Source organism: Melitaea cinxia, chromosome 25 (assembly GCF_905220565.1).
Source record: "Melitaea cinxia chromosome 25, ilMelCinx1.1, whole genome shotgun sequence".
Classification (NCBI taxonomy): domain Eukaryota; kingdom Metazoa; phylum Arthropoda; class Insecta; order Lepidoptera; family Nymphalidae; genus Melitaea; species Melitaea cinxia.
Window position 1 is genome coordinate 11,488,501 of NC_059418.1, and position 26,792 is coordinate 11,515,292.

Sequence of the window (26,792 nt, forward strand, 5' to 3'; positions counted from 1 at the left end):
GAAATACGATTATCAAAGTTAAAAAAAGGCATTTAAGTTCAGTTATCAAAATAAACCCATCTCCTGTCTAAACTTCTATTTGACTGATGTATATGCTATATATGATTTAACTTAAGAAAAAAATAGTCAAGCAAATACGCATTAATAGATATAACTCGAAAAGTACTTGTTTAAGCTCGATGAACATCATGACACGCACCACCTTTTGATTTATTTATTTTTTTTTATCAAAATTGTTCCCCTTCAGGCTTGCCAGATGGGGCGATTTGTCGCAAATTGGGCGATTTTTTTCATGGATACGCTCCTTTTTTTAAGTTTGGGCGACAAGTTGCAAATTAGGCTCTTTTTAATCCTCAGCGTTGGCAACAAGTTAAAAGTACAAAAACCGTTACAAAAAATATTGTTTTTTTTTTGTCCCAATAAGCTTCCTTTAATTTTGAAATTGAGTCAATATATTTTATCTGTATCTTTTATTTTATCTTTTGTATCTTGGGACATCATGTAAGTTAGTAATATTTTAAATAAATAATTTTTAATTTCGAGTGTCATAAAAAAACTGATAGACAGATGCTAGTATATTTTCAAACTTTCATTGGGCGACTGCTAAGAATATTTTGCGACTTTCGATCATAGATGGCGCGACTTGAATCAAAACTTTCTAGCAAGCCTGTTCTCCTCAGTCAAAAGTTCTAAGGTAACATACATTTAAAAAAGTACAATCGAACTGAGAAAAAAAAGGTTATGATTTCAATTTATCATTTATTAATAAATTATAATATTCCATATTAAAAGACAGTATAAATTTGAATTAGAAAGATCACGTTTTTGTTATAATCTGTTGTTTTAAATATAAGAATTTATTTGTGTTCAATTTGTTTTTTTTTTTCTTTCTTTAAGTAGTAAAATATAATTTTATTTAAGTTATAATGAATTTATTTTATATTACATACAAGTAATAATAATGTTATTAATATTTTTAAGTAAATAATGTATGAAAAGTTTATTTATTTATTTATTTATTTCCATAAATATACTACCATTACAGGCTTGTAACCTAATGCGATAGTACATATAATACTAAAATATTGTGAACAAAAACAACCACTAGCCATAACATAAATAATTCAGCTCTTGTAAATTCATTCAGAGTACAACAAAATATGTCCACCTGTTAGTTTTGGCATACCACTCTCGCTAAAAAGTCTAAAGCTTAAAAACATTTTGTTGAATATACTTTTTTACATTTCAACCTTTAAAAATAGTTTAAAAGTAAATTATTAATACTTTATTAATTATTGTAACTTAAAACAAAACTAAACTTCATAAATTTTATTGCACTCAAAAATACATATAGAAACATAAAATAATAGTAAGGTTTATGGCAAAGGTGGACTTACCCTATGGAAAAAATCATTGAGTTATAAGAATCTATCAGATCTTTTAGACTCTCATAACCCTATATGAGAATTTGGTTTGCATCTGTCCATGTTTCATGAGATTTTTTCCGTAGGGTATCTCTGAAAGAGATTTCTTCCAGTCAACCCATGGTCATGAGTAAGTGTTTCATATAAGGCAAACAGTGCACGAAGTATTTATTAAAAAAAAATATGAGCAACAATATTTGAATCTATAAGAAAAAATCGAAATGTTTTTTAATATAAAAATGCACTTGTAGCCGAAAAAAAAAACACAATTTTGTTACTTTATATTTATTGTATATTTATTGTAAATGCAAATAAATAATTATTTTAAATACATTTTTATTTTATTTACCTAAATCCGTTTATTATCAGGCTGCTGAAAAGGTTTTAGTTTCTCAAAACACTAATTTATTTTAAGAACTATATTAGTATTTTCATTTTTGGGGAGAAACCATGTAACTGCTTTCATACAATTAGGTCGGCAAACAAGCGTACGGCTCACCTGATGATAAGCGATTACCGTAGCTTATAGACGCCTGCAACACCAGAAGCATCGCAAACGCGTTGCCAACCTCATTCCCCAATTCCCCCGGAGCTCTGGTCGCCCTACTCACCAACAGGAACACAACTCTGCTTGAAAGCAGTATTATTTAGCTGTGATCTTCTGTCGCCTGTATATTATGTAAAACCTTTAAAAAGGTTTTATTGTCATTTTATAAATAAGTCAATTACGCGTGACATCAACACTTTATAATTATGTCATTAAAACTGTGATAAATTATGTCAGTAGAGCAGAAATTAAAACACATTTTATGATATTGTATTAATGACTGGTAGTGCTAAGGACAACATGTACGTATGTTTGTTTATTATAACATATTCATGTATACTCATAATATACCAAGGAAGGGCACAGCAGGAATTTCCTGATGAAAATATGGAGCAGCCCGACTGGGGTACTACCTTGACCTTACAGAAGATTACAGCTAAATAATACTGTTTTCAAGCAGTATTGTGTTCCTGTTGGTGAGTAAGGTGACCAGAGTTCCTGGGGAGGTATTGGGGATTGGGTCGGCAAAGCGCTTGCGATGCTTCTGGTGTTGCAGGCGTCTATAAACTACGGTAATCTCTTACCATCCGGTGAGCTGTATATTTGTTTGCCGACCTAGTGATATAAAAAAAAGGAAAAAAAATACCAGTGGTTCGACTCCCAAAATGCGTTCCTTCAAATGGCGGATTCCGTAGGTGTCAATAATAGATCATGTTCCGCGTAAATAATAAATTTATTATTTCTTATTATTTTGGTTTAATGTAAATCCTTTCATTTGTATCCATTCTTCATCATTCTCCTACATGGAGAAAGAGACCTATTGCAGCAGTGGAATGTAACGAGCTGAACCGTCATATCCATTCTGTATATATTTAATAATGAGTATTATTTTCAATTTTTAGAGTTAATTCAAAAGAAACGAGAACTAATTCTTGTAAGTATACGATTTTTAAGAACTTAAAGTAACTTGTTATCAAAATTGCCAAGGGATTTAATAAGAATTATTGCAGTAATTGGATTGACACGTTGGTGCAACGGTCATAGCACTGGTTTGTGGCTGTTGCGGGTTCGATCCCCGCACATGAGAACCATTTCTATATTCCATACAGATGTTTGCCGTAGTCTGGGTGCTTGTGCAGTCCTTGTGGGTCTCCCCACCATGCCTCGGAGAGCACGTTAACCCGTCGGTCTCGGTTGTTAGCAGGAACACCTGATAGCTATCGTTACTCATAGTAGGGAATTTACCCGCCGCTGCTCCAATGTGGGTTACATTGGAGCAGCGTGGTGGGTTAAGCTCTGATCCTTCTCCTACATGGGTAAAGACCAGCCCAGCTGTGGGATATTGCAGGCTAAAGCGAATATCTTTATTAATATTATAAGGCTGAAGAGTTTGTTTGAATACTGGCGATGCTCGTGGTATTACAGGCGCAGATGGGCTATGGTGCCGACCTAGTCGTAAAAAAAAAGTCCGAGCGATGTCGCATATATATATATATATGTATATATATTCGGGCTGCTCCAGATCTTGAGCTCGATAACTTCATTCATAATATAAATATAATGAATCAAAATTTTCGAAACCAACACGCACACAGCGATTTTTAAATTTTTTTTTTTAATTTTAGTTGTAATTAGAAGTAACCAAACAGAAACATTTCAAGAAGTAAGACCTGCGTATGTCAACAATGGTGTTCTGTGGCTTGTTGTGATCGGACTGGGCGGCACGGCGCTCGCGTTCACTGTGCTTATCGTAAAATTTTTACTTCAAGTTCCCGCACATGTAAGTAAAATTTAACAGATTGATTCAAGGTGTAACAATCCACCGCTGGGCATATGCCTCTTCATACTTTGTTTTTTATACAATTAGGCAGGGCCTTTTTAAGTATATTCTGCGCCACGGTGCGGGTAATCAGCCCGCGCGCAAAGTTCCGCGTCCGAATTTCCAATTTTTAGCATTCGGTGCCCCCTAGGACCCTGCGCCCGGGTGCGCTGCACCCCCGGGTAAAGACGGCTCTGCAATTAGGTCGGCAAGCAAGCGTACTGCTCACCTGATTATAAGCAACTGTAACTTATTTACGTCTGCAACACCAGAAGCATCGCAAGCTTGTTGCCGACCCTATGCCCAATTCCCAATCCCCTCCAGGAACTCTGGTCACCTTAGTCACCAACAGGACCACAATACTGCTTGAAAACAGTTTTATTTAGCTGTGGTCTTCTGTTAGGTCGAGGTACTACCCCAGTAGGACTGATTTTGAGCAGGAAATTTCCTGCTGTGACCTACCTCAGTTAATATAGGAGAAGAGTCGGCACTTAATCCACCACGCTACTTCACTGCAAGTTGCAGGATAATTCCTACTTTGAATAACGATAGCTACCAGGCGTCAATAAAACATCCCGGACTTCGTTTTTTTAAGCGACAAGGTCAGCAAAGTAGCGTACGGTTCGACTGGGGGTAAACGGTTACCGTAGCCTATAGCTGTAGCCAGACGCCTGCAATACCAGAAGCGTCATAAGCGCGTTGCCGACCCTACCTATGATCCTAAACCAGAAGCTCTGGCAACTTTACTCACTACAGTAGTAGTACACACTAGTAACAGTACAACACTATCAGCATTATTATTTAGCTGTGATTTTCTGTAAGGTCGAGGTACTTCAGGTTGTCTGGAAGAGATTGCTTTTTAGCAATAAGATCGTCTGGTTGTACAATTTGTTACTATAATTGCTTGTAATTTTAATTTTGTACTTTATTTAAATGTGCAATAAAGTATATTATTATTACTTCTCTAGTCGTTTCGGTACAAAATATTAAGCCTGATGTGCCCAATCTCAATACAGAATTTATTCTTTATAAAATTCTCGTGTCACAATGTTAGTTACAATACTCCTCCGAAACGGCTGGACCGATTTTTATGAAATTTTTTCGTGCATATCTGGTAGGTCTGAGAATCGGCAAATATATATTTTTCATACTCCTAAGTTATAAGGAGGGGGGGTGATAAAGGGGTTAATAACATACATATATGGCAAAACAACGTTTGTGAGGTTAGCTAGTACTACTATAAATATATTCTCGTAGCTAGTCAATCCACGCCCCTAAGCTTAGCTTTTTGGTATGTCGTCACCGCTATACCAGAACCATACACTTAATACGATTAATAACATTGCTGTTTTTTGTAGGAAAATTAAACAAATCAGTAATACAGAAAATCTCACAACCCTATAAACATGGACAAATGCAGACCAAATTCCCGTACCAAGTTATAAGAGGCTATGAAATCTATGAGAATTTTGTTTGCGTTAAATTTTGTCTATGTTCTTATGATGTTTATTGGATTTTTCCCATTAAATATTAATGAACGTTTTATTTCAGCACAAATTTTAAACTAAATATGAAAAAGAACAGAGCACCTGCGTTCGAAAACGCTTTGCGAGTCACCCGACCCCTTCAAGGCGAGAACTCATGGTTAGGAAGAAATTTCCGATGTATACTTATAACTGGAATATCTATTGTTGTTCTAAGCTTATTAGCTACTATAGTTATTTTGTTAGTCCGGGAGTATGGTTAATATAAAAGTGAATCGTTTTTGAAGTTGTAAATTTTAGTTTCCTTTTTTTTTTGTAGTCTATTATATTATAATTAAAAGGTAATGATTTATTCATTGTTTTTTACTCAATATTAGATTAAGTGAGAAAAAATAACATTTGTAATACGATTTAAGAATAAAATTATATATTCTAAACGTCATTATGTCTTAAAAAAAATCGGTCCGTGTTGAAAAATACAAGGATAACTTATATTTCAATCTATTGTATGATTCTCAAAATTCAAATATATAATTTAAAAAAAAGTTTGCTTTAGTTTGGCGTCTATAGCCAACGCCACACGACTGAAGTAAATCTTACGAAGCGTAACTCTTTATCTTTTTACCTTCACTAAAACTTAATGTCTCTCTCAATTTCCGTTCACCTAGCCCGATCACACTTTTCGTAAATAAAGCTCTTATCACGCATTGACCAGAAAGAAGTTTTACATCAAAAACAAATACCATAGACAAGGTATTTACGTTACGATTCTGTCTACGGGTCTACTTACCTATTAAAGTACCAATTATTTTGGTATTATTTATCTGTGATTCTTCATAAAGTAGACGTAGACAAGACATGCAGCCGGAAAATCAAAAATGGCGTTATCATTCACGTTGTGACGAACTGTTGTGATCGTAATATTGTGAATTAAATACCATATTAGTGTCGACATTTGTGAATAAACATTGTTTAACTGCTAGGAATAAAAGTGAAAGTTATTTAATGTATTTATGATAATTTCGTGGTGTTAAAATGACTCAGTTTTTACCACCAAATCTACTTGCCCTGTTCGCGGCAAGAGACCCTATCCCTTACTTACCGCCAGCAGCGAAACTTCCCCATGAGAAGAAACAAAAGGGCTACGATGGAGTCGGAGCATTTTTAAATGTTTTTGAGGTTAGTTTATTGCGATGCCTCATGTAGCATTTATCGATTTTAATATTAACACTGCATTAAAATTTATGTAATCAATTAAAATTTTCAAAATTCATTACTTTAAAGTTGCAAACTATTTAATTGATTAGTAATTTGTGTACACGTAGTTTTAAAATAATCACAAGATGAAAGCTTTTTATGAGTAACGTAACAATACCTAACCAAAAAAAAAGTAAAATTAATTCTTATCAACACGGCAAATGGAATATTTACACGTTATGTATATAAAATTTCCTTTTCTGGGTTCGGATTCGAATAAAGAAACGTTTTACCGGTTTCTGAAATAGTTTTCTATATAATATTACGAATTATCCAATAGTTTCAGACAATTTATGTAAATTTTGTTTTAGTTGTGTTGTTTTTTCAATGTATTAATATGGTGTTAAAACCCTTGCCTACCCCCCTACATCCCTTCCCATATTAAAGCCTGAAACGCTTTGCGTTATATTTGGAAACAGTTCGAAAAAGTGTGAAATTTTTATAGAAGGTATTAACCCTGGAGCAGTCCACAGTGACCTGAACAGATCAAGTAGCATGGGTACGTTCCCTAAAGAGGAATGTTCATACTGGATCCTTCTAGAAGGTTCATATTTTCACGACTAGATCTCAGTACACGGTGATGCAGTGCTGCTAGGACCAATAGGAAAACAATTCATAAAAATTATTGATTTAAATTTTGGTTGTTTTTGAGTCTAGTATGTTTATAAATGTATAAATGATAATCAAGTATCTGGACAAAAATAATTATGTTTGCTCGCAAATGAAAAAAAAAACCGACTTTAATTACATTGACATACAAAAGTACTCACTAGATCTCGAGATCTGATCTCCAGATTTTAATGGGACCACACGTCAAGCCCTTTAGTACTACTTTGAGCGTTGCCCATCCCATCCCCTATTCCCCCCAAGAGTTCTGGCCGCCTTACCGATTTCAGGAACACAATACTGTTTGAATGTAGTATTATATAGTATCTTCTGTAAGGTCTAGGTACTTCTCCAGTCGGGATGCACTAGATTTTAAACAGGATAATTCTTTCCGTTCCCTACATCAGTTAAATTGAGGATCTCCTCCTTTTGAAGTTTATTTATTTTATTTATATCATTTATTTATTTTATTTATTTATTTATTTTATTTATTTATGAAGTGGGTTAAAAATACATATCATAACATCATCCTAATGATTTGAGAAAGATGCTCACACCCAGTAGTAGGATGCTACAGGCTGAATTATAATAAATTGTATTATTCTCCACAACATACTTAATATTTACCATGTCCAGATCCACAATCGGTCAATCTTAAATTCCTACAAAAGATTTTTTTTACAATTATATAACTTTATTCACAGCATCCATCAGAGACACCTCCACCGACTCGAGTGGAGACGCGAGAAGAGAGACTCGAGAGGAAAAGAAGAGAACGAGCGGAACAGACGGCGTACAAGTTGGAGCAAGAGATAGCGCTGTGGGACCCGACGGCGAACAGTCCAGTTACTGTAGATCCGTTCAAAACCTTGTTTGTTGCGAGGATAGTAAGTGAAAACCATTTTTTTTTAATACAATTAAGTTGAATTGCGTTAAATCAGGATGTCTGGCGCGAACTTGGGGAGGCGTATGTCCAGCAGTGGCAGTGCAATCGGCTGAATTGACTGACTGATACAATTAAGTTGGTAAATAAGCTGGCTTACCTGTTGGTAAGCGATTACCGTAGCTAATAGATGCCTGAAACAGGAACTCTGGTCACCTTAATCACCAACAGCCAATATTAGCATTCTGCACTCCTCTATATAAACTATAAGTGTGCGAAATTTCGTACTCCTTCGTCTGCGTAATTTTCGTAAAAAGCATACAAAGTTTTTGCTTCACATATCTAATATATAAAATTCTCTGTCGCGGTGTTTGTAGTTAAACTCCTCCAAATGGCCTGACCGATTCTCATGAAATTTTGTATGCATATTGTGTAGATCTGAGAATCGAACAACATCTATTTTTCATCCCCCTAAATGTTAAGATTATAGATAAATTGTTAATTTTTTATTTTATTATGATTTGGCGTTGAAAAATACAACCCGAAATTTTCACCCTACCACCACCAACCTCTATTTTTTAAATAGCGTTTAGCGGCAAGACAACGTTTGCCGAGTCAGCTAGTAAATATATAGATTCTGTATTGATATTAATTTTGTCAACAGAACTATGACACGTCCGAGTCAAAACTGAGGAGAGAGTTTGATGGATACGGAGCGATAAAGAAAGTGAGTATGGTATTATGACTAGCAATTTGATGTTTTCGAAGTTAAACTTCTTCACGCACGCTTGACTTTGGGAGTAAGCTGGTGGATGTGTGACGGGAGCGTTACGAAGCAAGAAAGAGAGGTGCGAGCACATACTTTCTCTCTTCCTCTCATAGCCAGTAACGTTTCGTATATCTAAGACACAGTGCAGATCTATTGTGTAGAAGTTTAACTTCAGTCGTGTGGTCTAAAGCACGTGTCGTCTTTATCTGATTCATCGAAGTTTTAAGAAATACTATGAATTTTTCTACGATAAATGTAGCTTACATTTTATTTCGTGTCCTAGTCTAAACCTAAGCTACGATTTTAGAAGTCATTGAGCTATGAAATATGAACAGAAAACTCAGTACTGGATGTATGATTAACGCATTGGAACTGTAGTGATGCAGCTTTCTGCTCCAGGATTGTTGGGTTCAATTCCCATCCAAAAGACAAATCTGTATATTTATATATACAGATTTAAGTCACACTTTGGATATTGGATTAAAGCTGATATGGCGATCTTGTACTGCCACCTCGAGACAAGCATCAGCTCGCGATTAAAACATCATCAAAGAATCATCAAAATCGATACACCCAGTCAAAAGTTCTGAGGTAACATACATTTTTAAAAAATACAATCAAATTGAGAACCTCCTCCTTTTTTGGAAGTCGGTTGAAAGCAATTGACAAAATTAATTTTTATATTGCTGTGATATTTAATTAATTGCTGTGTTTACGGCAGTAAAGAATATAGCCACCCCCTGTCTTCCCGAGGGTGTCCTAAGAGGCGACTAAGGGATAACACAGTTCCACTATTAACCTTGGAACTCAAAAAGCCGAGCGATGGCGGAATCACCATCCAACTGCTGGCTTTGAAACACACAGGCCGAAGACGGGCAGCAGCGTCTTCGGCGCGACAAAGCCAGCCCTGCGGTCACCAACCCGCCTGCCCAGCGTGGTGACTATGGGCAACACATATGAGTTGTGGAGGCCTATGTCCAGCAGTGGACTGCGATAGGCTTTTTCAGTGTTTTTTTTTTTTTTTTAATTTATTTACAAAGTTATAAACCTCATATGAATATCTGTTTCAGATTTACATGATATATAACAAAGAGAATGGAAAGCCGAGAGGATACGCCTTTATTGAGTATGAGCACGAACGCGACATGCACTGTAAGTACACTCACACGTCACTAAATCCCCACAACCGCTACGGAATTACGGCCAAAAACTATTTAAAACGGACACTTATCGGGAGTTTACTCTTTGACAAACTACGAGTATTCATATACATGGTGTTAAACCGGCGTCCTTTCGTTTTGACCCATATATACATATGCATGGAGCCATATTAAAGTCGATATTATATGTGAAATAAATAGAGCGGTAGTTAATACAGATCATTATGTACATGACTAGCCCGTTGACGCAGTTTGTAGTGACCCTGCTTTCTGCTCCGAGGGTTGTGGGTTCGATTCCCACCCTGAGTCTGTTGTTTGTGTATTTATATATGTATTATTTATAAGTAAGTTTATCAAAAAAATAGATATATATGTAGCTATATACCAGTCGGCTGTTACCTATAACACAAGCATTAAGTTGCTTACTATAGGAACAGACGACTGTGTGTGTATTGTGTAGATATTTATTTATTTATGTTTAAAATCGACAAATTTGATAAATAAAATGTTGAGAAGACAGGAAAATTGGTTATGAATAACTGAGTGTAACTGTAAAACTCAGATATGGTCATGATTGACTCACTGACTGACTCACACATAATGGTAATTTTATAAATAACATGTATTTAATAATTAATTTTAATAATATTATTATTAAAGGTTTAGGGCAAGCAAGTTTGTATATTTAGGTTATAATATCGATTCTGATATCGCAGTTAAATGGTAGGACGCCGGTTTGATAAAGCCTTGTTATAACCTCTGGTATAATACTAAATTGATCCAGTCTGTAACACCCACGCTGGGCATAGGCCTCTATCTAATAATTGGAGCTAATTGGAGCTTAAAACAATTAAAATTAAAAGGAATATGTCTATGATACGAATAGCCATTTATATATGGACGTGCGTTACCGATAGAAACGAATGAAGTAAAACTTTATTAGCTCCATCCAACTTATATCTCCCTCTCAACTTCCGTCCGCCTCGACCGATCACACTTTTCGTAACGCTCTCGTCACGCACTCACCAGCTTACTCCCCAAGTCAAGCGTGCGTACAGAAATTTTACTTTAAACATTTTTTTATAATTTTATCAAAAATCGACCGCTCCAGCGGGGATCGAACCCGCGTCTCCGACTGACCGTGTCGGTGCTCTAGCTAATTAAGCTATGGAACGATGTACTCGCTAGATCGAAACTTCTGATATGATGATTTTATATTCGGTCTAAGCGATCGTGGCAAAAAGTTTTACTTTATTATATGTCGATTGATCTGCTGTCACCAATGCACAGACAAAACAACTTGCTTAATTTAGAATGGGTTTTTTTTTTATACAACCAGTATGGCACACAAGCGTACGGCTCACCTGATGGTAAGCGATTACCGTAGCTAATAGACCTTTAACCGTTAGATTAGATTCGTTCAATAGAGCATTTGCAACCGCTCAGTTGTAGTGGTGTAGTCGCTTAGAACACCGACGGTTTACGGGTTCGGTTACCGCTCAGGGTGGATGTTTGTATACATTCAAATATTTCTTTCCAATTTGTACGTCTGTCCTTGTGACACTCCCCACCATGTCTCGGAGCTAAGTCCCCGGTTGTTATCATATACACCCGATAGCGATCGTTACTCGTAGTAGGTAATATATACAAGTGGTGGATTAAACTCAGATCGTCCTCCTACATGCAGTTCGAGGCCATTGCCCAGCTGTGGGATGTAACAGGCTGTATCGTAATAGAACATTATAATTTTATATGTCACGGTGATTGTTCTTTAGGGGTAAATTCCGGTCCTGTGTCAGTTTTTGGGCTGTATTCCTATGATATAATTTTGATTTTGCAAAGATCATATTTATGAATGCTTATATCGTAAAGTCTTAATATATTTAGATTTAATGAAGAATTCAATTTTTTTTTTCTTTGACAAAATTTTCAAAATTATTTAAATCACTATTTTATATAAGTCGCCTGTCACATATAACACAAGCATTGAGTTGCTCGACTTAGGAACAGACGACCGTGTGTGTATGTAAAAAAAAATGTTATGAGTTTGAAATTTTTTTTTTTTTTTCTATGCATTGATATTATAATAGACCAGCTAGCTTTCATTTGTATGATACTTCGGAAATTAATTGTTCCGTTTACATTCAAAAATATAGCCTATGTCAATCAGTGATAACGTACCGTTCTCCTAGTGAAAGGACTTCTAAAATATGTCTATTAATTTTGTTTTTATCAATAAACTCTTGCTCTTTATAATATTACTAGCATCCCGCCCCGGCTTCGCACGGCTATTTAACAAAAAATTCAAAATAGAATATTTTTTTACCTAATTTTTTTTTTTTTTTTTTTTTTGAAAATATGATATATACCCTATGTCACCCGTGTATAGTGTAGCTTCTCGACAGTGAAAGAATTTTTCAAATCGGTTCAATAGTTTCGGAACCTATTCAATGCAAACAAACAATGAAATATTTTCTCGTTATAATATTAGTATAGATATGAAATTTTATCATAATCGAAACAGTGATTTTGCAGTACAAGAATATTTATCAATTTGGCAGGAAGGCAATCACTTTCCAATCTCAGTCATTTTTTTTTTTTTTTTTGATATCGCAGGGTAACCCATTTACGGGTGATATCCAGGATGCCCGGGTAGGCATTCCTAGACCGTATGTCGGCTTCAGCACTTGGGGGTGCAATACCGACCAAAACCCCTGAAAGACCCAATCTCAGCCATGCTGTTATGTAAATGTAATATCATAAAACTTTAAGGCCCAATTTCACCAGTCGTGGTTAACGCTATTTGACGGATGACAGTATCTGATAGTAAAGTTTTTCATTCTATATTCTTTTTTTTTTGCATCGAATTCTGCTATATTTATGATGTTTCTTCATCTTAAAGATGCAGTATAAGATTGAGGAGAACAGGTCCCAATGGCCTATTCTACCTCGCGCTCTGATAAAGTCTTAATTTTCTGTTTTTTTTTTTTTTTTTTTTTTGTCTACTAACACCATTTTTAATTTTTTTTTTAATTTTTTGAATTTTGAATTTTTGAATTTTTTGATTTTACTTTTACTTTATTTAATTTTATTTTTACTTATTGATTTTTTAATTTAATTTTGTTTTGTTTTCTATTCTAAATGTTGTTTTGCTGTACTAACCCAATATGGACTTCAAATCTAGTCTGAAATAAAGTATTATTATTATTATTAAAGTCTACTTCTACCGTCATCTGTCAAATAACGTTTGAGGGCATCTATTAATTATGTGAGGTATTTTTCGATCAGTTTAGACTCCTCCCGCCCTAGGTGAGATTTGTCTAGACCTCCCCTTACGTGAGATTGACGCTAAAAATATTTTAAACTAAATTAATTTTTATTATTCGGGAAAATAATAAACCGTTCAGGTATATATAATTTATTTAAATTAAATAAAATTCAAAGCAAAAGCAGATAATAATCACATTTTTTTTTTAATTTTTTTTTCTCTTTTTTTTTCTCAATCCACGGAGACTCCTGTAATTTTTCTAAACTAAATGATTTTGAAAGCCATGAGATTTATTTTAGCGGGCAAAGTGAATACTCAATTTTTTTTTTTTTAATATCTGTAATATTTCTTTAAGTCGAGGTGAGATTTTCGAATATCGGTTTAATCTCGGACCTCGGTTTAAATGAGATTTGGGAAAATTTCATTGGACCCCTCCCCCCCATTCTGAGCTCACGTAATTAATGGATGTTCCTCTATCCACAATTGGTCAAACGCCCCAAAAATTATTTTGTCTTTGACACTTGTCTTGTCCTAAATTTGGTCTACCCAAGCTTAATAAGCTATTTACTATCATAAAGAGGTTGTCTGGTAGATATTGCTAATAACAAGAACTCTGATTGCCGTTGAAGCTACAGTGTCCAACAGATAATAGTTCCGAATTCCGCTATTTTCCTATTCGCTAATGTGAATCTAATTACAGTTTATTAACTGAGGTGAAGCTGGCCCTAATGGCATATTTTTAACCGATGACAAAAAAAAGAAGGATTTTTTTAATGTGTGTTACCTCGTAATTTTTTACTAGTTGTACAGATATCATGCGGTCCCATTCTGCTCGAGATTTTAGTACTTTTTGGGCTATCTCTAATAATGCGTATTTAATGAGCTCTTGGGGGTGATTGGGGGTAGGGTCGGCGATTCTTGCGATACTTCTGGTGTTGCAGGCAAGCTACGGTAATCGCCTACCATCGGGTGAGGCGTCGCTTGTTTGCCGACCTAGTTGTATAGAAAAAAAAATCACTAATCGACTACCCACGTTAGACATTAGACACACTCTTTATTGTACACAACAACAACCAACACAATAACATATTACAAATATAAAAAAAAAAACAGTATGCAAAGGCGGTCTTATCGCTAGAGTAGCGATCACGTTGTGTACGGTGTTCCACACAACTTTATTACTTGTCGATTTTAATTGAATTCTGTTTTCTTTCGTTTATAAAAATAATTATACCAAGCTTAAACTACATATGGTTAACCAGTATTTCAAATACTTTTTTTTTTGTTTTGATATTTTAATCATACATCAACGATTTTTTGTTAAAAATAATTCGTAATAAGTGCCACGCGGTATCACCTGCACGATTTCCGATGAGAATGTCGTGATGAAAAGTAACCTATGTGTTATCCTAGATCTCCAGCTATCAACGTACCGAGATTCATTAAAATCGGTTATGTAGTTTTTGCGTGTCAAATCCAAAACAACTTTATTCAAATAGGCCCCATGAGCACTTTCGAATCGTCTTTTTACAAATTCAAACTTTAAAGTTATTATTATTGTTTGTAAAAGTAAAGCTACCATCGATTCTGAATGTAGAAGTGTCCTTTTTATAATATTCTTACGATTTATTTGCCCTTGATAGTGTTACTAAACATTATTTTTTTTGCCTACAATAGTTTTTTTTTTTCTTATTACATCATTAAATATAAGCAAACTTGAATTTTGTGTGATTTAAATCTAAATATATTATGACTTGTATATATTTATCTGGGATTTATACAAAAAAAAAAGTTAGGTATTACAATCAACCTTCTTGGAGGCTTTTTTTTTAATTTTTTTGACACTTTTTTTAATAATCCTATTTTTTTTTAATCTAGCGTTTTTTTTAAATACATTTTAAACTGTTGACAATATCAAATGAGAATAACGTGCATTTTATTTATATTATCACATGGTATTTATTGTATGATAAAATTAGTATATATTATCAATTTTAATACATATGTATATGTTGATTTGACATTACATGGGACCTGAGTCATACTAGGCCTTATGTAATAAGCCTAAATAAATTCAATCATTGTAACCTTTATTTTTTTGACATTTTTCGTATTCTGGTAATATAATTGATTTTAAGGAAGTAGGATTTAGCACTCATTTTACACGTGCTAGTTCCTGTTTCATAGGTTGTGGATAACGCTATCTGACGGATTACGATATCCAACAGATAAAAGCGTATGATAAATTAGTCTTTTCCACTATCGAATTCCATTACATTTATTATATAATATTTCTATTGGCAAATATTAATTAAATACTTGTAGCTTATCAATCGAGGAGTAACAGCTCCTAAAATGGCTCCCGCTGTCAGTCTTATTCGTAACATATGCGCATAATAAACTATCCACAACCGGCTAACAGGCTATTCGGGATCGTCCATTAATCACGTCTTTTAGAAACTTTCTAACCTCCTTGGTGACATGTGGTGAGGTTTTTGGACCCCCCCTCCTCATACCTAGAAATCACGTTTATTTTTTATGTGCAAAGCATATTAAAATTAAAAAAATATATATGCCTCAAGAACTGGTAAGATCTAAAGGTAGAATCTGTTGAAATTTTGAAAATTAGGCATCGTGATACAAATTTTCAGACAAGCATCGGGGTTGCAAGGTGTTGTTTGTTTGTTTTTTTTTTTTTTTTATTACTACGCCCCCCTCCCCTCCTTGAGATATTTTGTGATTTTCTCAGACACCCCCATCCCCGACCTCTTTGAGCGTCACGTGATTAAGGGACGATCCCTTACAACGATAGCAGGCAGATCAGTTGTCGAATGGACAGTTACGGTATTTCACTAATTATATGTCATTACTAGCCGTACCCCGCGGTCTCACAGGCTCTAATTTGACGAAAACCTAGCTTATAGCCTTCCTTGGTAAATCTATCCAACATAAAAAGATTTTTTTTTTTTTAATTTCGCTCAGCAGTTCTTGATTGACGCGGTTAAAAATACAAAGGAATTTCAGCTTTAAAACATTGGTATTGATTTAGTGCGGACTTAGAAGCGCATTCTAATTTATAGCTAGGATATTTATGAATCGAAATTAAATTATTATGATTAAGATAATGACTATTTTCGTACTTTATTTTTGTGAATCACTATGGGATTTGATAAGGGAGGTCTAGGCTCTTTGCTTCCGTTATTTTTTTTTTCATTTTTTCGTTTCATTTTGAGTTCAAATGTAGATTTTAAAAAAAGAACCCTCCAAGAAGGGCGGCAACATCGCGTCTAACGGTTTTTTTTTTATTTATTTTGAAAAGAGTATAATAATTTGATTAACGAGTGGATTTTTCTTGTGACACCACAGACCCAGCCGTTATGACACCCCTTGTCGAGATTAGCGGCGTTTTTTAAATAGGTTTGTATGTGGTAAGAAGCCAGCATACAATATTGTATAGGGTTTAAAAATTATTAACGAAAGAACGTACGCTTTGTGATCTGTTTTTTTGACAGATGTCATTTAAAAAAAAAGTTAACATAGTCTGACAGATGTCATTTAAATAAAAGTTATTGAAGTTTGACGGATGTCATTTTAAAAAGTAACTAGTCTGAAAGATGTCATTTTAATAAAAAGTTTTGATAGTAAAAGATTGGTTATACGTTTTCAATTTAAAAAAAAAATGTTTTGAAATAAACAGTTTGGTTATACGTTATGGATGTCAGTTGAGAATTAATATTTTTCATTTAATGGTTCATAATTTATCAATTTAAAAATAAATTAGTCAACTTTTCTTTCCAATTTAAAATTTCAAAAGTAAAATGTCATTTTGTAAGTAAATGGCGAAAAAATTTATTTTTTCTGCTCACGATTTTTGCTTTGTAAAAGTGGTGGAAAAACGACTTGAAAGATAAGTATGGAGTTTTTTAATAGAAATTTAATTTGTTGGAAATATCGATTCGTATATTTTTTCTTTTTTGTTTTTTGATTTTTTTTAACGAAATGCGCAATGGATACGTAAGTAGAGCGCACCAGGTAATGGCTTAATAAACTCCGCGTCGCTTCGCAAGTAAATATATAAAAAAACGAATTCGGCGATAATTGGGGGTATTTTGAAAGTAAGTAGAAAAAAAATGGTAGGTATAAAATTATGAATATATTTAATAAGGCAAGGTCTCGGCTCGGTCGGTAGGTATAAAAGTAGGTATTATGTGTTTAATGTCTGGGGATTGATTTTTTTTTTTTTCGAAAAATTAAAAAAATCGGTCCCTTTTATTTTATTTTTTTCAATGTCGTTCTAGAAAATTCGACGTTGCGATTGTATTGATTGCGAGCAATGTGGAATTTTATTCGTATTTATGTGGATTTTTTCTTATTTTTGTAAAATGGAAAAAAAAAATGTGGAAAATATCCACGTAAATGTGTCGAATTATTGTTAGTTAACATTCCTAGCGAGCGTCGTTTGCTAAATTTAGCTAGATTAAAAAAAATGCGTCTACCAAGCACTTTTGTAACACATACTCTACAAAAATGCTTGGTTTTTGAACATTTTTCGGTAGAAAAATATACCTCTACTGACAAAAAAAAGCGACGCTCTCTTGGAATGAAAGTATCAGGCGATCATAAAACTGGGGGCGGTGTTTTGCAGCCGCTTACAAACACGCCGATGGGAAGAAAATCGACGGCAAGCGGGTCCTGGTGGATGTGGAAAGAGCAAGGACCGTCAAGGGTTGGCTGCCTCGGCGACTAGGTGAGTGCATATATGCTTTACTACGCTTCAACCTGTAATATCCCACGGCCAGGCATGGCATATACTCTGATTTTTTCCCCATGTAGGAAAAAAATCATTATATGTTGGTGGATTATGAAATTGTACAAGATTTGGTCAAATTAAGAATTTATCAATATTATTATCAAATTGCTCCAATGCTGGTTGTCAGATATGCTCCCCACCACGAGCAACGATCGCTATCAGTCGTACACGATAACAATCGGGACCGACAAATTAAAGTGCTCTGAGGAATTACGAAATATGGCACAAGGAAGGTGTGATGTGAGATCAACTGTATTTTTTGTTGAAAGCGTGATTTCTAAATCACACAAACACCGTGCTACCGTAATGTCTGTCTGGACAATTGTATTACGATGTTTTATTTTCCAAAATTTAATCTGATGACTGGTGTATTTAAATATAATATTCTTAAAAATTTCAACGCACTTTGCACAAAATAAGGATTTTTAAATATGGGGCGGGGTTGTCTACAACCCTTTCATATCACAAAGAGAGGGGTTATAAAGTTGGGAAGAAAACAGCACGCAGTTAATGGAGCACCCCTTAACGCGGCGTCGCCATACGCTAAAGTATAAACGACGGGCGGGCTGTCCGCAGGCGGCGGGCTGGGCGGCACGCGGCGCGGCGGCGCGGACGTGAACATCAAGCACTCCGGCCGCGAGGACAACGAGCGCGAGCGCGAGCGCTACCGCCTGGAGCAGCGCGAGCGCGACCGTGAGTACTGCGCACGCGCTACACACCTACCACACACGTGCTACACTTGTACTGCACTCGTACGACACATGTACTACACTCGTGCGACACATGCACTACACTCGTGCGACACATGTACTACACTCGTGCGACACATGTACTACACTCGTGTGACACATGTACTACACTCGTGCGACATGTAAACTACACTCTTGCTACACTTGTGCCACACTCGTGCGACATATAAACTACACTCTTGCTACACTTGTCCTACACTCTTGCTACACTTGTACCACACGCGTGCGACATATAAACTACACTCTTTCTACACTTGTACCACACTCGTGCGACATATAAACTACACTCTTGCTACACTTGTACCACACTCGTGCGACATGTAAACTACACTCTTGCTACACTTGTACCACACTCGTGCAACATATAAACTACACTCTTGCTTCACTTGTACCACACTCGTGCGACACATGTACTACACTCTTGCTACACTTGTACCACACTCGTGCGACACATAAACTACACTCTTGCTACACTTGTCCTACACTTGTGCGACATATAAACTATACTCTTACTACACTTGTACCACAATCGTGCGACATATAAACTACACTCTTGCTACACTTTTCCTACACTCTCGCTACACTTGTACCACACTCGTGCGACACATAAACTACACTCTTGCTACACTTGTCCTACACTCGTGCGACATATAAACTATACTCTTACTACACTTGTACCACAATCGTGCGACACATAAACTACACTCTTGCTACACTTGTCCTACACTCGTGCGACACATGTACTACACTCTTGCTACACTTGTACCACACTCGTGCGACACATAAACTACACTCTTGCTACACTTGTCCTACACTCATGCGACATATAAACTACACTCTTGCTACACTTGTACCACACTCGTGCGACATATAAACTACACTCTTGCTACACTTGTACCACACTCGTGCGACATATAAACTACACTCTTGCTACACTTGTACCACACTCGTGCGACATATAAACTACACTCTTGCTACACATGTATTACACTCGTGCGACATATAAACTACACTCTTGCTACACTTGTACTACACTCGTGCGACATATAAACTACACGCTTGCTACACTTGTACCACACTCGTGCGACATATAAACTACACTCTTGCTACACTTGTACCACACTCGTGCGACATATAAACTACACTCTTGCTACACTTGTACCACACTCGTGCGACATATAAACTACACTCGTGCGACATATAAACTACACTCTTGCTACACTTGTACTACACTCGTGCGACATATAAACTACACTCTTGCTACACTTGTACCACACTCGTGCGACATGTAAACTACACTCTTGCTACACTTGTCCTACACTCTCGCTACACTTGTACCACACTCGTGCGACATATAAACTACACTCTTGCTACACTTGTCCTACACTCTTACTACACTTGTACCACACTCGTGCGACATATAAACTACACTCTTGCTACACTTGTGTCACACTCGTGCGACATATAAACTACACTCTTGCTACACTTGTACCACACTCGTGCGACACATGTACTACACTCTTGCTACACTTGTACCACACTCGTGCGACACATGTACTACACTCTTGCTACACTTGTACCACACTCGTGCGACACATAAACTACACTCTTGCTACACTTGTACCACACTCGTGCGACACATAAACTACACTCTTGCTACACTTGTCCTACACTCGTGCGACACATAAACTACACTCTTGCTACACTTGTACCACACTCGTGCGACATATAAACTACACTCTTGCTACACTTGTACCACACTCGTGCGACATATAAACTACACTCGTGCGACATATAAACTACACTCTTGCTACACTTGTACTACACTCGTGCGACATATAAACTACACGCTTGCTACACTTGTACCACACTCGTGCGACATATAAACTACACTCTTGCTACACTTGTACCACACTCGTGCGACATATAAACTACACTCTTGCTACACTTGTACCACACTCGTGCGACATATAAACTACACTCGTGCGACATATAAACTACACTCTTGCTACACTTGTACTACACTCGTGCGACATATAAACTACACTCTTGCTACACTTGTACCACACTCGTGCGACATGTAAACTACACTCTTGCTACACTTGTCCTACACTCTCGCTACACTTGTACCACACTCGTGCGACATATAAACTACACTCTTGCTACACTTGTCCTACACTCTTACTACACTTGTACCACACTCGTGCGACATATAAACTACACTCTTGCTACACTTGTACCACACTCGTGCGACATATAAACTACACTCTTGCTACACTTGTACCACACTCGTGCGACATATAAACTACACTCTTGCTACACTTGTACCACACTCGTGCGACACATGTACTACACTCTTGCTACACTTGTACCACACTCGTGCGACACATAAACTACACTCTTGCTACACTTGTACCACACTCGTGCGACACATAAACTACACTCTTGCTACACTTGTCCTACACTCGTGCGACATATAAACTATACTCTTACTACACTTGTACCACAATCGTGCGACATATAAACTACACTCGTGCGACACATGTACTACACTCGTGCGACACATGTACTACACTCTTGCTACACTTGTACCACACTCGTGCGACACATAAACTACACTCTTGCTACACTTGTCCTACACTCGTTGTACACATGAAGTATACTTGCGCAACAACAGCACAAAAATATTCTATAACATTATAATTATTATAATAATAACAATACCTCATCAATATTTACAAGTGCTTGTTTCAAGCCGTCATACCTTATCGTCGTTCTCAAATTTTTTTTTCCTGATAATTGATTGAAATCAGCTAATTTAAATTCTGGTAATTAATCAACTTTGTGATTTTTCAAATTACATGCCTGTTTTAATATTACAATGAAATGATCTTGTCACGATATTTAGTTGTGCCGCTGTCGAGTACGTACTAATATGATGTATTCTGTATACAGGGGGTCGTCGTCGTAGTCGCTCCCGGTCTAGACGGCGTTCCGCGTCGCGTTCCAGGAGGAGGGAGAGAGAGAGGGAGAAAAGAGACGACGATACTGAACGGTGAGTTCACTTTATTTGCGGCCGACTTCAAAATGGAGGAGGTTCTTCATCAGAGTGCCTAGTGCGAGTTTTGTTTAATCCGTCTCGCAATAACGGGCGTAAACTTTAACTTCATTTTGTATGGGAAATTCGGCATTTCAACCTAGTTCTCGCGTTTGCCGCTAGATGGCTCTGTATCGATTGTATCTTATACTATTCTTTATCGTCTAAGCTTTAGTGTTTAGATTCCCATGCAAAATAATTTTCACGTATAAACGCGTTTCTGTCATGTTTCTGTGAATAAAACTCGCACTAGGCACTCAGGTCATTAGATTTTTTAAGTAAAACTTCTTTACGCACGTTCGACTTGGAAGTTAGCTGGTGAATGCGTGACGAGATTGTTACGAAAAGTGTGATCGGGTGAGGCGAACGGAGCGAGAGAGGGAGGTGTGAGCGCACATTTTTTTTCTCTCATAGCCAATTACGTTTCGTATATCTAAGATACAGTGCAGCAGGCCTAGCATGCGCGCCACGACAAAATTTTGTCTACCCCTTTTCTCGTATTATCTCTCTATGTCTACAGTAGCTAACATGCGTGCACGTGATACTCTTCTCGTTACGTCAATAGAAGAGATAATCATTAAATTTTAGTGATCTGTGATATTTATCTCTACGGAAGCTAACATGACATCGTAATTTTGTCGAATTTTGTCGTTTTAGGAAGAGAAACTTCTCGTCTTCAATATTATCGACGAGAAAGACGATAAATAAAAAATAAATAAAACCGGGTGCCTATTTTTTGTATACCATGGCGTTTCCCTATTATAATTATATAATTTCGGTAATTTCTTCTTATTCTAAATAATAATAATAATAATACTTTATTTCAGACCAAAGTATAAGTCCATATTGGGTTAGTACAACAAGACAAGACAACATTCAGAATAAAAAACAAAACAAAATTATATTAAAAAAATCAATAAGTAAAAATAAAATTAATTAGAATAAAAGTAAAATCAATAATAAAAAAAAAAAAAAATTCAAAAATTCAAAAAAATTTAAAAATTAAAAAAAAAAAAAAAACAATGCGTGATAGAATTACAATTATCTAATGTGCGACAAGATATAAAGCACAACACGAGCATATTGTTTTACATATATAATTAAATTCATTTACTTACGCCGTTTTATTTTCCATATTAGATTTTTTAAATTAGATATACACTTTTTATCTTAGCCAAAAGGCCGAGAACATTGTTAAATAAAACATGTGTCACTCGTTTGAAATTGGTCAATAACCTTGTAAATTCAACTTTACGACATAAGAAATAAGAATGATATTCAGTTGTGATTATGGTTGATAATGTTTCTCTACTCGACAAGGCGAAGTCTTCGGAAGAGAATTTTGTCTCTCGTAGTGCGCATGTTAGGGTAATCGAGAAAATACTCGATGTAGACATTATCTCTCTCTCTCGTCAAGAGATATCTCGTTGTATGCATGCTAGGCCGGCTGGTCTATTGTGCAGAAGTCTTACTTCAGTCGTGTGGTCTAAAGCACACGCGTTTTTTCGTATGTATGTATGTTACCTCAGAACTTTTTACCGGGTGAACCGATTTCGATGATTCTTTTTTTTTAATTGAAAGGTTGTGCTTGTCAAGGCAAGTACTTTTTGAGCTATCCCTACTAATGTATATTTACTTGACTATTTTTTCGTCTACCTACGTTGTATTACTTGTCGATGTAACTGAAGTTGGTTTTTTTACCGACTTCAAAAAAAGGAGGAGTTTACTCAATTCGACCGTATATATATATATATATTTTTATGTATGTTCGGGAATAACTCCGTGGTTTATGAACCGATTTTGATAATTCTTTTTTTGTTGGAAAGGAGATATCCCTAGGACATCCCCACCATACTAAGGAAACCAGGATCTGATGATAGGATCCCAGAGAACTCGAGGGAAACTCTCAAATTTTATTTTTTCCTCTACCTACGTTGCAGTACTTGTCGATGTAATTGAAGTCGGTTTTTGCGTTTGCCGGCAAACACAATTATTTCGTTTGCAAGCATACAATTATTTGTATACATATAAAGGTTACAAACAAAGCGTACCGTCCGCCTGATGGTAAATGGATACCGTAGCTTACCATAATCACCATAGGAACAAAGCACTACTCGAGGATTGCGTCATTTGTCTGTGATGTTCTGTAAGGTTGTTATACTTAATAACCAGCCGGTCTTCAGATTGACAACAGGAATCCCGCCGTGCCCAATCTCAAACGTAATACATGTGCTTATTTCAGGCGACGTCGCCGTTCCCGATCACGTTCCGAACGAAGGCGATCCACTCGGGACAAGGACAAGGACGGCAAGGAGAGAGAGAGGGACAGGGATAGGGATAAGGAGAGGGACAAGAGGCGCAGGAGGGAGAGGGAGAGGAAAGAGCCCAAGGTCAAGCCCGAGGACATCAAGATCAAGGAGGAACCGCACGACGGTGAGTGTACTGACATTGGGGGGTCACGGTGAGGCTTACAGAAGTAATTGACTGGGGGGGGGGTCACATAAATAATAAGTAACGGACGTAGGAATATTAGATTTCGAGTGGACTGTATGTTGACGATCTTGCTGGTAGATAGTGGGCGGTTGACTTGATGGCGATTTATAAATGCAAAACGACGGTTTTTCACACTTAACTATTTATTACTTTTTACGCACCAAGAAATACATTTGCCTTGCCGGCGATCCAAAATCCGAGAGAGAGACAACAATGTATAAAAGAGATAGCGAGATAGACATGACGGAATGGAGTTACCATCTAAAAAATTGAAATAGCTACCTTATTAAATACTAATTACATATTGTTTTTTGTTGGTGTTTCCAACAACGGAAAAATACTAAAAACGACAATTTAATATTCCAATATGAAATGTTCCTAACCGTGTAACATCTGATGCTGTGTGACAATGTCTTTTGTCAAAAATATTGTCATTTGGTTGTCAAATAGGTACAGGTGCGTTCAAAAAGTGTTACGTCCATATTTTTCGCAAACATAATAGTAATAATAATAATATTCGTTATTGCACACATTAAAAGATACAAACAAAAGTAGTATAATTAGAGGAAGATGTACAAAGGCGGTCTTATCGCTAAAAGAGCGATTTCTTCCAGACAACCTTTGGGTATAGGACAGCGCATAGAAAAGCGGTTAGTAGGACATACATAGGTGATACTATGTTCACCGGGTCATCTAGTATATATACATATATTTATATATAAATAAATATGTGTCTATAACATTCGGCTGTTACCTATAACACAAACATTAAGTCGCTTACCTTAAGAACACAGACGACTGTGTGTGTTTAAGATATCGTATTTATTGTTAATTCAATATTTCTTTTATAATTCCAGATTACCCAGAATTCAGTTTGCCGGGTCTCGATGTCCAAATCAAGCAGGAACCAAACGAGGATGAGAATAAGTATAATCCTGAAGATGCCAACGGAGACAACTACAACTACTGAACTCCTGAACTGGATAAAGTTCGTCTCAGGACATATTTGTGTGTGTGAGTTTTCGTACAGTCAAGTGTAATATAATAAAATGCACACATTATATAAGTTAAGGGGTCGTCCATAAATCCCCCCCCCCCCCTGGTGATACATGGTAAGATTTTAGAATACCTCCCCCCCCAACCTAAAATCTTGTAGTTTTTGTGCAATGTATATAGCAATATTTCAAATTATTATCTTTAAAGGTTAACCTCGCTAGTGACTATTAACATCGTCGTAACTGCAAAATTGCATTTTTTTGTTTATTTCATAAAACGTTCCCAAATAACCAAGTCTATCATCAGCTGAAGAGAATTTTTTTATTTTATGCATATATTATTTAGCTGTGGTACTTCTGACAAATCAGTACCTATTAGTCTTAACCTGTTAAAAATGTAACAAGTGACTTTTCTCATATTTACACATTAAATACCGGCTAGTAATAATATTAAACATAAATAGCCTGTAGACAGCATTAGTTTAAAATTTAATGATCCTGCTTAAAATAAGTAAAAAGATACACGCAATTTACACTTTGAATCGCTCTCCTGTAAAGTTGCTGTTTTTCACATCCGACGTTTTTATTAGTCATAGGCGATCTGATTATTGATAATTTAGAACCTTGATACAATATTTCCAGAGACCTCAAGGTTATAAGGTGTTTTTTTTTAATCTATAATATAAAAATGAGTCGCTGAATGTGTTGCTAAGCGCAAAACTCGAGAACGGTTGGACCGATTTCGCTAATTCTTTTTTTTAAATATTCCTTAAAGTACGAGGATGGTTCTTACGGAGAGAAAAATTCAAAAAAAAAAAAATTAAATTTCCTGAAAAAGTCTAAAAACAACACTTTTCTATACTCCCATACAAAAATTTGTGATAATACTTAAAAGTCAATTTGAACTTTAATACCATACGATAAATTTTGTGTTAGGCGATACGAAGTTCGCCGGGTCAGCTAGGTTGAAATGCCGAATTTCCCATACAAAATGAAGTTAAAGTTTACGCCCGTTATTGCGAGACGGATTAATAATAAATAAACGTGGTTAGCATTATATCCCCCCCACTCCTTGTGATTCTTCCACCTTCCCTTACATTATCAATGGACGCACCCCTAAGGCCTGTTTCACTGGTTCGCCGCGCCGATAATTATAAGTGACCAGTTTCAAAATTAATATTGATCTACTAAGGGGGTCGTCCATAAAATGCACATCAAGTAGGGGGAGGGGGGATTTGTTTAGTGTTACGAGATATGTAGACAAGGGCAAAATTTATTAAGTAAAACTTCTTAACGCACGCTTGACTAGGGGAGTAAGCTTGTGAATGCGTGACGAGAGCGTTTTGGAAAGTGTGATTGGGCGAGGTGGGTGGAAGTTGAACTAAAGAAGTTTTACTTCAGTCGTGTGGTCTAAATCACACTCGTTTTATT

General features: G+C 36.0%; 1 protein-coding gene and 1 long non-coding RNA gene across 2 annotated transcripts; both read left to right on the forward strand.

Annotated features, from left to right (window-relative positions):
* Window positions 1-3,666: 3,666 nt before the first annotated feature.
* Window positions 3,667-5,614, forward strand: LOC123665961. The gene is made up of 2 exons (XR_006745135.1): window positions 3,667-3,751; window positions 5,342-5,614. It is a non-coding gene; the product is annotated as an uncharacterized LOC123665961 (long non-coding RNA).
* Window positions 5,615-6,095: 481 nt separating this feature from the next.
* On the forward strand, window positions 6,096-25,432 carry LOC123666267 (U1 small nuclear ribonucleoprotein 70 kDa). The gene is made up of 9 exons (XM_045600435.1): window positions 6,096-6,453; window positions 7,842-8,024; window positions 8,685-8,747; window positions 9,860-9,941; window positions 17,863-17,964; window positions 18,604-18,720; window positions 21,732-21,831; window positions 24,116-24,306; window positions 25,224-25,432. Exons 1-9 carry the CDS (start codon window positions 6,310-6,312, stop codon window positions 25,334-25,336), a joined length of 1,095 nt encoding a protein of 364 aa, XP_045456391.1. The 5' UTR covers window positions 6,096-6,309; the 3' UTR covers window positions 25,337-25,432.
* The last annotated feature ends 1,360 nt before the right edge of the window (window positions 25,433-26,792 follow it).